This window comes from Schistocerca americana, chromosome X, assembly GCF_021461395.2.
Source record: "Schistocerca americana isolate TAMUIC-IGC-003095 chromosome X, iqSchAmer2.1, whole genome shotgun sequence".
NCBI lineage: Eukaryota > Metazoa > Arthropoda > Insecta > Orthoptera > Acrididae > Schistocerca > Schistocerca americana.
Window position 1 is genome coordinate 992779052 of NC_060130.1, and position 12936 is coordinate 992791987.

At 39.6% G+C, this 12936-nt stretch overlaps 1 protein-coding gene across 1 annotated transcript in view; it reads left to right on the plus strand.

The window, feature by feature from the left end:
* The window catches only part of LOC124554920 (tyrosine-protein phosphatase 69D), a 407323-nt gene that overhangs the window by 69809 nt on the left and 324578 nt on the right, over positions 1-12936 (plus strand). The window contains exons 5-6 of the mRNA XM_047128610.1: positions 5415-5566; positions 5646-5755. Of these exons, the coding sequence (XP_046984566.1) occupies positions 5415-5566; positions 5646-5755 (262 nt within the window). The remainder of the gene's footprint in view (positions 1-5414; positions 5567-5645; positions 5756-12936) is intronic.

The following is a 12936-nucleotide window of genomic DNA, read 5'->3' on the forward strand; positions in this document are numbered from 1 at the left end:
TACTACTACTGTTTATATTCCTTCTCAATCAGTCATCGCCTATAACTCAGTGGATATAGCGCAGACCCTCTTATACTGTATAGACACAGAATGCGCTAGAAGTACTATAGAATTATCTAGCTTGGGTGGCGTGAGGGAGTGACAAATACCGCTTAAGTACCACGTTCCTTAGCGGAATCACTTGCAAAATGCAGTAATTTTATCACGAGGTTGCATCGTGGGCTGATAATACACATTCCTAGATAACCGTCGTGGTATTTGTCTGGAAAAAAAGACCTCATTCAGAGGTAATGTCGTACCTCAATTCGCTTGTGACATTAACATGCAGTAGTTGTTGCGATCGAGTTTTTTCTTTAACATCTGCCTGATTACGTCTCTCTTTCTAAGACACAGTGGTCTTACTGGCAAGAAAAACGTGAGACGTACCCACCTGTCGTTGATTTTTGGTCAGTCTTATTTCGTATTGTAGGCAATCAGTTATTGACGAAGTATTCTACTTAGTAGTGGTGGGTGCGTGATATGTTCGCATTTGAGCACAGGTTTATAAAGTATGTGTTTGTGGAACAGAAATGAGTATGTCCAGTCGTAAGGAAGGTGTGGATTTGGCTACTGTGATAGCAAAGGGAAGAGTAGGTCAAGTAGCATAGATATTTCTATTTCCAGAGCCACAGCCTTCGCAGGGTGTATTTTCAATACTTCGCTCATTGTCGAATCCCGTTCAATTGAGGCCACAATTGTAAAATTTAATTGTAAGTATAATGATAAAAGATATATGTGACGGGTTTTCCAGAATGATTCCGTGTATGCATGGCCTGTGGTGGTAATGATTGATGTTTCCTGTTAACGGTAGGAGGCGTCCAAATGCAGGTGCCTGTTGGAGTGTAGGAATGTATCTGAGATAACTCTGCCCTCATCTAGACGACCGAATAGCGAACTAATACTTAGTATGTGTTGGTCGGCTTTCGTGATAAAGTGGAAATTTGAGAAGATTGTGTATGGAGGTGCGTTTGCACTGGACTGTTATTCGCTCCCATTTAAATTGTTCGGTTGACTTCTTCTGCACATTATGTTCCTTTATTTAGTTGAGAGAAGATCAATTGTGGTGTGTGGAAGACACGTTTGCCTCTTCTCTACTCATATGGAAGACCTTAGCTGGCTTGTAAATTATAGGGGTGGTTTGGAATGTGTTACATGACCTACTTCGGCATTTGAGAGTGGAAATATAAGTTTCCTATATTTGTTTCTAGTTAGTCAGTGGTTTACAGCAAGCTGCGCCTCGCTAAAGTTTGAAGTTTGTAGAGAAATAATTTCCTGTCTATATCTTGGGAATTATGTTGAGTTTGTGATCGGTAGGAGGCTGCCTAGTGCTTGATATCAAGAAGTACCATGAAAATGGTATAATATTATGCTGAACCACACAAAAATACATGTGTTTTTGTAAACCCTGAGTCTGAATGTGTCTGTAGAAAAGCGAGCACATTTGGAACAGAAGCAGTAACGCGTTTGTGCCGAGGGGAAACAATCTCGAATTTGCAGAAGAGTTCTGACAACAGCTTCGGTCCACTGAGGGTGCTCTGATGTAAAAGGGACGATTTTGTGTGGTGCTGCATGTCAAGTCTGTAAAAAGAAAGAAAAGGGTGACAGTGCTTGCCTAGGACTGGGAAGCATTGTGACATATAGCCTGCGTGTGTGTCGGCATACCACAATTTTTTCGGGTGCTGTACAGATATAAAAGATATCTACACTGTTTATGTAAAATGTGTATATGTTGGATTGTAAAGTTACTGTGGCTTATGTTGTGTACAATGTATATATATTGTATTGTAAAGTTACTACAGTTTATGTTATGGCATAAGTAGAGAGGATGACTGTTTTTCCTATCTTCAGAGTGTTTCTGTACTTGAGGATATGTATAGTAGTTTGTATGATTTAATTGTCAGTGCCATGTGGTGATCTGTGTAAAATAACCGTTGAAAGTCTCGTCTGCAGAAGGAAAAAAAATATGCCAGACAGTGCTTCGATATCAGCGGTATCAGTAATTCGGCGGGTAAATTTGATAAGAGCCAATGATAATGCTCAGTTAGCACACAATCTTTGTGTTGGGATATAGGAGGCTCTACATAGCCTTGAGGACGTTTGTGTGTGTTGAGAGCACAAAGAGTATCACGTAAGGTGCCCTGGGACGAGTGAACGTTTTAGATGGTGAGTCACCATGCAGACGTTTCGCGGCAAGGTGAGAGCCAAGCTGGGTAGTTAAGTATGCTTAAACGGGTGTGTCGTGTCGCACAAGGAGCCATGCGCCCTGTGCTATTCTGTCATTGGCAGTAAAGACATTTGCTGCTCGGAGGTGTCTCGTGTGAGCACGTGTTGGAATTCTGTGACGTCAGTATAAGCATGACTGTATACATATAAATAGAGGCAGGTGACTTTCAACCCCCTTTCGGTGGCGCCTCGCGGCTGTGCGCACCCCTTGGAGCGTCTTTGCTCCCACGCCCTCACGTCAGCCACGGTGTTAGGTGAACACGTATTTAGGTAGGAATTTATCAGGTGCCAAGAATGAATAAGATGTCACCGTCTCATGCTTGCAGGATCCGGGCGGGGGCCGGTGCGTGGTTTGACAGCTGATGGCCACATCACTTTGCACTCTAGTTGGCAGGGTGTCGGGGCTTGGTGGTGCTTGCGCACGTTGATTGCACTATTTTGCGAGCAGGCCTGTAGGCTGTGCCATGCGCTATTTGGACAGTTTACGAGTACTAAGCATGTCTACTCATCACCGTGCTGCATCATTTAGGAGTAGTTTGCAGGTCTGTACTGAAATTATTTCGGAAAATTAGGAGTTGATTGCGTGTCTGGAGAGCATTATTTAGAAGTAGTTTACAGGTCTGTGGGCTGTGTGAGATGGCCCCAAGCATGTCAGAGCGTGTGTTTTGTGTCAGTGTGATAAATATACTGCATCCCTAAATAAAGTGTTTCAAAATAAGTAGAGTGCAGTCATTGCTTACTCTGTATAGCAACCCAGAACAGGCTGAGTCATTTTCGCGCCAATTTCCCCCTCCAGACCACCATCTTGGGTTACGTCACGTGAGGGAGACAGCACCATCTGGTGGCAGTGCTTTGCACTAGGTCAGTTGCAATCTAGATCTCGTGGTGGAGAAACTGCTTGCAAAATTAAGACTTGTGTCTAGAGCCATTTCCCCCCACCATCTTCGATTATGTCACGAAACGGATGACAGCACCCTCTGCCGGTGGTACTGAGTACTAGGCCTCGTGGTGAACACATTGTATGCCGACATCTTGAATAACGGTTCTTGCATCATCAGCTGACGTCACGGTAGCGCCCTCTGGCAGCAACATTATGAACTAGGTCATTTGGGCTCTGGACCTTGTGGTGAACACACTGGGTGCCGCCATCTTGGATTACTTTACTTGGGTCATCATCCAAAGTCATGAGTGCGCCCTCTGCTGGTGGCGATGTGTATTAAGCCAGTTGGGCTCTGGACTCAGTGACGAACACGCCTGCATCGAATTGTTTAACTAATAAAGACAAGTCCTTTTCTCCCACGAATCCTTAGGAGGATGTGGCGGTCGGGTGACTGAGGTTAGTACAAGTGTGCTTTCTTTCATGTAATTTTCTTAGCTTAGGAGAGATACGCGAATTAACCTTTATTTTCTGCCATAATTCAAACTTGGCGGCGGTTCGGAGGACGAAGTGGTGGTCGGGTGACTTAGGTTAGTGGAAGTAGGGCAAGTGAGCTATATTCCCTCTATTTTCTTTGCGTAGTAGAAATAACCGGGTTGTGGTGCAATATCCTCTTGGAATTTGAACTTCCCACCATTTTTATGGGACACTTTCCAGCCAAAATTCAAACTTCCCTTCATCTTGGATAACGGTATTTGCGTCATCAGCTGACGTCATCACCGCCATCTTGGATGACATTATCACCACCGTCTTGGATGACATCATCGCTGCCATCTTGGGTAACGATACTTGGCATAGAAACCCTGTTGTCCCAATACTTATGTTCAGTATCTACTGTTAGTCCTATTTGGTATGAGTCCCATGATTGTATTTCCTGAGAGAGAGAGAGAGAGAGAGAGAGAGAGAGAGAGAGAGAGAGAGAGAGATAGAATGAATATATAGAAGATGATTAACTGACACTAACATAAATCTGCTAGCATCTGGCAGTTTGGTGTTCAAATTTGGCGATCTGAATCTAATGCCTCATATGTCCTGATTAGTCAATTTCTGGTATACTACATTGATATTTCATCTTTTGCATCTGATGACATTTGTCACTGATCTTCAGCAGTCACTAAAGATTTTGCTATCAAATCTTGTCATTACTCTTTGAATTTTGTGATGTACGGAATTTATTGCTACTACACCCTCAAGTTTTAATAAGTACAATATTTTCCGTTCGCTCTTGTGATAATGGTATTGTTCAGAAGAAATTTGTGCACTCGTGCAACACTGACAAATGCAATGATGAATGATATTTTAATTAAAGAAATAAAGAAAAAGAAAACTAAGATTCGTCCATTCCATGAATAATGCTGTCCTATTCAATGTTTGTCACTACTCTTTCTTCTGAAAAATTGTATGTATGTATATTTTGTTTTGAAATTTTGTTTACCAGTTTCAATTTTTAACCATCCATGCTCCTCCCTCCCCTCCCCCTCCCCCTCCCCGCGATGAGCGCGCACGCGCGCGCACGCGCACACACGCGCACACACACACACACACACACACACACACACACACACACACACACACACAATTTAAAGCAAAGAAAATTTATCTGCTTATGGAAGAAATGAAAATTTTTATTTATGAGTTTTGGCGGATATAGTAGAAAAATACCTCACCTTGAAAATAATTAGGGTCAAAAAACCATATAAAAAGTTTAGAAAAAGGTTGTTGAAGAGAACGTTTAATTAATAACTGCAAGGTATTAGTGACAGCACGTTTCTTTACCTTGTGTAAGTGCCAAATGTGTGTTACTTTCTTTATTTCTGTAGACATGAAATTGCAACAGGGTTAGTGAATACAAAAATGTGAGTGCATTAATGTGTGATACTTTGCAAACATGATGTGCCTCACTTGGCTTTCATTTCGGTTTTGATTTTGTGGAAGTAACCTGTGCTTCAACTTTAGGTTTGAAAGTTGATTCCTTATTATAATGTGATGTGGAAAACGAGGTTGTTAGTGATGCAAAAAATTGTGGCCTTGTTAGTATCCAGTGATATTATGCATTTATACCCATATGGACACTAATTTGCAAACATTTGCACAGATTCTTCACATATTATTGTCATAGTTTTTATACAAGTGTAATAGTGGGCAATAGCAGCATTTATTGCCTTTGTCAATATTTCCTGTGATATTATTTCTGTTTTGCTGTTATTTGTTACAGGGAACAGTTTTCTGTAAACTCTATTAACTATACATGCACGGAAACAATACTAGAGTTTGAATCAGTGACAAGAAAAGACAATGGTACATACAAGTGTATGGCATTGGGTCCGCAGGGTGATGTCAGTGGCAATGTTACTTTGTTTGTACTTGGTAAGTTAAGAGGAGGATACAAAAGTGTATTTATTATGTTATGATGATGATAAATACTTAAATGAGTACTTGGTTCCAGAGAAGCCACAGGTGAACATTGACTTTGTTAAAGCGGTAGGAGCACGTCGAATCTTTTTGAACTGGACAGTTAATGATGGGAATGAGCCTGTAGAGGAATATTTCATTCAGGTGGGTTACCAAAGCCACAGTAGAAACTTATCATGTTAACCAAAGTTTACAAGACTTAATATGACAAAATTTGATGACTTGTTTATTACTTTTTAATTTTTCAACTACTGCTGGGTGTAATTCATTCCTTAAAGCTAGTTTACAACTCATATTTTTATGGTGGTAATTTTATGGGGCCAGGCCTTCTGTGTTTCATCAGTTGCAGCACATTCCAAGGTAACTCACTGATCTTGTTTTTGGTAGACCACTAAATAACAGATAGTCTTCCTTCTGTTGCCTTAGCTTATGCTCTGTCCTTACAGATTTTGATTTTGATAGAACAATAAATAGCAACTTGTGTTCCTTCAGTTGGCTCTTTGTATTGGTCATTTGTTCATGATTAATACTTGGGTATTGTTCAGTATTATGTGCAGTGAGTATTTTGTGTTGTAAAAAGCATCCATGTTTGAAGATAAGATTTAAATTTTTGAGTGAAGTTATTTTCTGTCATCGTACTCACCACCGTACCCTTTTTAGGCCCACAATGGAGTGAGTCACTTGAAAATATAACAGTAGTAGCATATGAAAGGTATTACTAAGACTTAATTATCTTTACAAACATATGGTTTTTATAAGCTGTGTTGCAACCTTTGAAATACATGCCCAGCTAACCTGGATTAAAACTGACATTTTGTAAATATTCACAGTGCCCAGGGACTATATTACCACTAAATGAACTGTGTGTAGTTTAGAAAACAATGTTAACTGTTTTTATAAAATAGACTCATCAATAATTTGGAAGGCAAACTATTTGTCTTGTTTTCTTCCTAACCGGAAGTAATTTGTTGAATTTCACTTCTTAAAAACAATCAAAACAGATAATTTGCAATAGCAGTAATGATTTGCACACAATGAAAATGCGAAATTTATCTTTTGTTTCCTTTGGCCCTTACTTCTCCAGGTCAGCTTCAACAAGCTTTTTCATTATTCTGAAAAATTTCGTGTCAGTATTTTACAGCCATGACACATGAATCTGATTGTTCTGTAATATTTGCTCCTGTCAGCACAAACCTTCTTTGGAATTGGAATTATTACATTTTTCTTGAATGTTGAGGATATTTTGCCCCTCATATATCTTGCACCCAGGCGGAGTAGTTTTGTCATGGCAGGCTCTCCCAAGGCTCTCAATATTTTTGAGGGAGTGTCGTCTACTCTGGGGGCCTTGGTTCAACTTGAGTCTGTCAAATTCTTCTCACAAAATTAATTTCCCCACTCATCTTCATCCACCACCTCTTCCCTTTCTATAATTCATTTTCTTGTACAGTACTTTTATATATGCAGTCCACCTTTCAACCTTCTGTTCTTTGCTTGGTACATGCTCGCCAGCTGAGCTCTTGATATTCATACAGCTGCTTTTCTTTTTTTCCAGAGCCTACTGTAACTTTCCTATAGACAGCATCTATTTTTCCTTTAGTTGTGCATGCTTTAGTAGTTATGTATTTGGGCTCTGACCTTACCTTCTTAGCCAATTTGCACTTTCTGCCAATATCATTTTTTGACTCCTGTATTCCCTTCTGTCTGTTTCATTTGATATTTTTTAAAAATGTTTTCTTCCTTTGACTATTAAATTCAATATCTCATGTGTTATCCAAGGATTTCTACTGGATTTTGGGTTTTTCATATTTAGTCCTGTGCTGTTTTCACTATTTCATCTCCTATTCATCTTTTATTGTACTACTTTTCTCTGTTTCAGTCAAATGTCGCCTAATGCTGCCTTTGAAAATTTCAACAGTCTGGTTCTTTCAGTTAATCCAGGTTCTATCCCCTTAATTTCCTACCTTTCTACAATTTCTTCAGTTTTAATCTGCAGTTCATAGTAACTAAAATATGATCGGAGGCTAATCTGCCTCTGGAACTGTTTTGCAGTTTAAAATCTGCTTTCAAAATCTGTGTAATACCATTACATAATTTATTTGGCACTGCCAGATGTCTCCGTATTTCTTTCACGTATAGTCATCTTTCATGAGTTTCAATCAAGTTTTCACAATCTTTAAATTTTGTTCTGTGCAAAATTCTGCCATATGACTTCTCCTTTCTTTCCTTTCTCCCAGCCCATGTCCTATTATTTTTCCTTCTCTTCCTTTTCCTTCTGTCAAATTCCAGTCACTCATTACAATTAAACTTCTGTATTCCTAGGGGATCTAAATAATTTCTTGTATTGCATCATACATTATTTACTCCCACTGCCACCTTTGTAGCTAGTAGGCATATGCAGGGTGACAATTATTGAACTATATGAAATAAAATAATCATAATTTCTGAACAGGTTGCATTAGAACTGAACAGTTGGCCTGAGGGCATGATGGGAATCAGTATGCACATGCATGGTTTGTTTTAGCAATGAAGCTCACTTTCATTTTGGATAGGTTTGTCAATAAGCAAAATTGGCGGATTTGGGGGACTGAGAATCCACATTTCGCGATCAAAAAGTCTCTTCACCCTCAACAGGTGACGGCATGATGTTCAATGTTCAATGGAATAATCAGTGTGATATTCCTTGATGGCACAGTGACTGCCAAATGGTACGTGAAGGTTTTGGAAGATAGGGTGTATACAACCCAAGACAACTGGGAGATCCGGGAAAAACCCGGGAATTTTTTCATTCGAGAGAAAACTTGGTAAAATCTGGGAATTTTCCATTGTGTTAGTTTTCAGTTACATTTTTGTAATTTTGACTGGTAAGAACCGATACTCTAACAAAGGACATTACTGTATCCCGCTAATGCAGAATATACTGCAGCATTAAAATGTGAACGAGAGAAAAAACAAAAATAAAATGTAAATTGCAAAGTAAATGCACTGTATAAAATAACACAGTGCATGTACAAACGTCTGCCAACAGCAAAATGTGTCAAAGGCTTTGGGAAGACTATGCAATGATTCATAACAACAAATTGCCTCCGATGAGCGTAACGTCACACCTGTTTACATTAGATTCATTTAAGCAGTTACAAGCGGACTCATGCGCACATGCAGTTCAGTCACATTTGAGTAATACCTTCTCCTGCTTCTGGCTACAGAAATGTGGCTGTTGGCTGTGTAAGCAGCAGTAGCAGCAATCAGCCGCATGGTACCCGGAAAAATTTTACTGGCTCTCCCAAGCTGCCAGATTCACGTGTGTGCTGCAGGCACGGATCTAGTGTGGGAAGGGGAGAGGGAGGGGAGCAAGTCAGGGTATCTGCACCGGTCTGCATTTTTGGAGGGAGGAGAAAAATTTATATTCTTGATGGGGGGGGGGAAACCTTGTTTCACAAAGCATCTAGCATCCAGCGCACGTCGGTCTGTTGATTATTCACATGATTTTGAAACGCACCCCTGCTGGGTTTTGGACATTTTTGAACACATTCTAAGTTGATTTCTGAATGAATTATAAGTTGATTTTTGAATGCGTTCATAGTGTACATGATGTATCTGCCAGGGGAATCCTCGTTGCATCTAGAAATGAACTTTCCTGCAGACAAAACGTGACAGGGCTATACGAGCTGAGCAGAATAAAGCCGAAGTGGTGAATGCCAACTGCTGCTTGTTTATGTGGTTAATTTCGTCTGCAAATGTTCAGCGTAGTTATAATTACTAGCGAAATCCATAGATTCAGACTACCACAGTGGAAATAAATGACTAACAGGAATAACAGGTAAGAAAGATGATCTATTATCTTCTTGGCATTTCCAAGAAAGTGAAATTCTGATTGAAAATTTTTTGCCAGATCGCTACACTAGAAGGGTCAATTGTAGTCCTCGGCTAGGAGCCGCTTAATCTCCATTCTGGGAGTAGTGCGGAAAACGCATTGTACGAACACGTAATAACACCTAACCGGAGAATAATCGCTGGATACCTGAACCGGTGATTGTGGTGGGGTTAGTAAAGTTAACCGGAGATTGAGTTTTGACAGTGGTAGAATTAGTTACAGAATTAGCGATGACAAGATTGTTTGCTAGAACGAGGAAGGAGAAGAAACTGGGACATCACACAAATTGTGGAAGAATATGACGATTCCAAATTTATACAAAAATTTTGTTCTACTACTTTTCGGTCTTGTGCATGAGAAACTGGAGTGTATGAATGAAATGTGAAACTATTACCTATCAAAGAGCTTTTTGATTGTAGTAGGCCAAATGATAATTATTGCCAAAACAGTCTCGCATATTTGGTGTGTGTTACAATTTATTTTATTTTTAAGAGGGGCAGGATGTCAAACCAGCAGACTGGGAGCAGGAGAGGCACTACAGGACATTTTAATTTCCACTGTCCTGAAATAGTTTGATGGCATCCATTGCAAAATATACACGTTTGAGTTCTACAGAGTGAAATAGTGACGTGCGGTATAAGAATATTGTTTGAAGAGGCGTGGCACTGCACGTCGGCACACTTAAGACCAAATAACATCTCTTACGTTTCCTCGAAGATATATGTTTTATGTATCAGACTCTTCAGAAAGATGTGCGCTACAAAATGAACTTATTTTTGAAAAGGTATTTTTTTACGTTCTGATGCGCAGAGCAGTCTGAGTTACAGTGGGGCGGTGGGGGGGGGGGGGGGGGGGTAGTCTACAGGTGACTCGTGTTTACATTTAGTGATTTTTCTGTTTCCTCTTTGTTTACTGCTCTCACATCAAATGAAAACAATATGGGTTTCTGTGGCTGGGAGCTATCAAGCAAATTAAGATACATTCACATAATTACGGAAGACTAAAATATGTTACTAGTGTCAGATTTTATTAACACCTTTCTGACAGTCAAGCATTAATCACCTTGCAGAACAAAAAAGTTATTTTTGTCGGCTTGCTAAGGAAATTTGGCTTTTATCAAGCTTTCCTGCAGAGACAGTAAATTTATTTGAAACAAAGTGTTTAATTGCACATTATTGGCTAGTTTCTACTGTTTGCTGCATTTCAAGTGCACATTTTCATCTTCTAGCACGTATGTCATTATGCCATAATAAAGAACCAAACATGAGATAATACAGTACTGGTACTCTAAGAAAATTTACGTCCTGAAAACCAGACCGAAAAGCTTAATGTCAGGTCGAGGCCTGGATTGGGAATCTGGACATACGAATGTGCGCTTAAAGGCAAACCGTGCATGTTAGTATGGTTCACGATATTCTGATACTCTTGGAGTATTCTCTGATGTCTTGTTTCTTTTATGACATAATGTAAGTAAGATCTTTTAATGTTTTACACATACGAACATACGGGCTTCCTACGTCACCATAGCTGCGCTCTCTGGCAACTGCTGAAATTAATCTATTTCTAACAGGTCGCGGGAAAATATTTCAAATTGTGGTTCGAAAAGCATTATTTACAAAGTAAATTTCCTTTTACGCAACATGAAATATGTGTGAGAATGTACGATGAATATCTTAAATCACAGAGCGTTTGCTCTCATTTAAAAATCAACTCTTCGGTGATGAGCCATTTAGAATAATTTCGAGCCCAGAAGATCAGAGATTTATGTCGATATTAAAAATTTTAAGGCATATTTGTGTGAAGTATCGTAAGGTGTAACATGTGATAAACAGATCTGTTGATCTGTGAAAGTTTTGCTTCTCTTGTAGCTTATTAATCTTCGAGACAAATATTATATGCAAAAGCTTTGCTTATCTTGTAGCAACACTATGTATATTAACTTAAACCATTAACTTTTCCTGTTGGTGGAATTCGAATTTATACTTTCGTAATACGAAAATATGCAGTGTACATGTTGCTGCACATGAAAGATCTTTCCAAAACATGTTTTTCCCCAATAAGTTTCGTTTTCTTAAGTGCCGAGAAATTCTACGCTGCTTTATAAAACCAATTCCATTCAAAGCATTGATAAGTTTTCAGTTCCGACGGAAAGTATACTGTCACTTAACACAGAAAAAGCACATTTTCATCCGGGAGAAAATGTGTTTTTAACTGGGAGATCCGGGAATTTTTTTTATTCGTGTCCGCGTATACACCCTGGAAGGTGATTTCATTGCTATTATCCAATGTGACCTTGATTTCAGCAGGATGTGGTTCACGCAAGGTGGAACTCGACTCCATTGAAGCAGGACAGTGTTTGATGTCGTGCAGGACCACTTTGGGGACTGCATTCCGGCTCCGGGGTACCCAGAGTCCACTGGCATGAGCCTTGATTGGTCGCCATATTCTCCAGATCTGAACACACATGACTCCTTTTTGTTGGACTATATTAAAGACAAGGTGTACAACAATAACCTCAAAATCATTGCTGAGCTGAAAACAGCCATTCAGGACGTCATTGACAGCATTGATGTTCAGACACTTCAGCAGGTCTTGCAGAATTTCCCTATTCGTCTGTGTCATATCATTGCCAATGATGGCAGGCATATTGAACATGTTATAACCTAAATCTGAATATTTGTAGTGATGTTTATGTGTTGAATAAAGTGTGTGCACGCCGTAGTTTGTAACTAATTAGCATTTTTTAAATTTTTTCATATAATTCAGTAATTGTAACCCTGTAAATTTGTAGTATTGTATTTATGTCTGCCTTGGCTACGATAACACATTTAGCATGTTGTTTATAATCATTCACCCACATTCCTATTCTCTTATTCATTATTAGATCTACTCCTATTTGACTTAGCATTTATAACAGTATTCACCTGACCAGAAGGCTTAGTCTTTCTTTCTGTGGCTCTTCTACACTTGCTACCATATCTAAGTCCACCCTATCCATTCCTTGTTACAAATTCTCTAACCTTCCTACCCGATTAAGGAATCTAACATCTCGTGCTTCACTCCATAGAATGCCAGATTAGCTATTTTCTGATTACGGCATCATCCTGAGCAGACCCCAACCAGAGATGCAGACTATCTTACCCAAAGGGATGCTGTCATGAAACCATACAGTATAGCTGAATATTCTTGGAAAAAATAACCACTGTGGATTGCCCTCGTTTTCAGCCATTCACAGTATGAACACTGCAAGACCACATTGGTTAATGTATTATGTTAGAGTATAATGACTTTTCTGGAGACTAGAAATCTACCCTGTAGGAATCTGCATGGGTTTCGAAAAAGACGATCGTGTGAAACCCAGCTCGCGCTATTTGTCCACGAGACTCGGAGGGCCATAGACACGGGCTCCCAGGTAGATGCCGTGTTTCTCGACTTCCGCAAGGCGTTAGATACA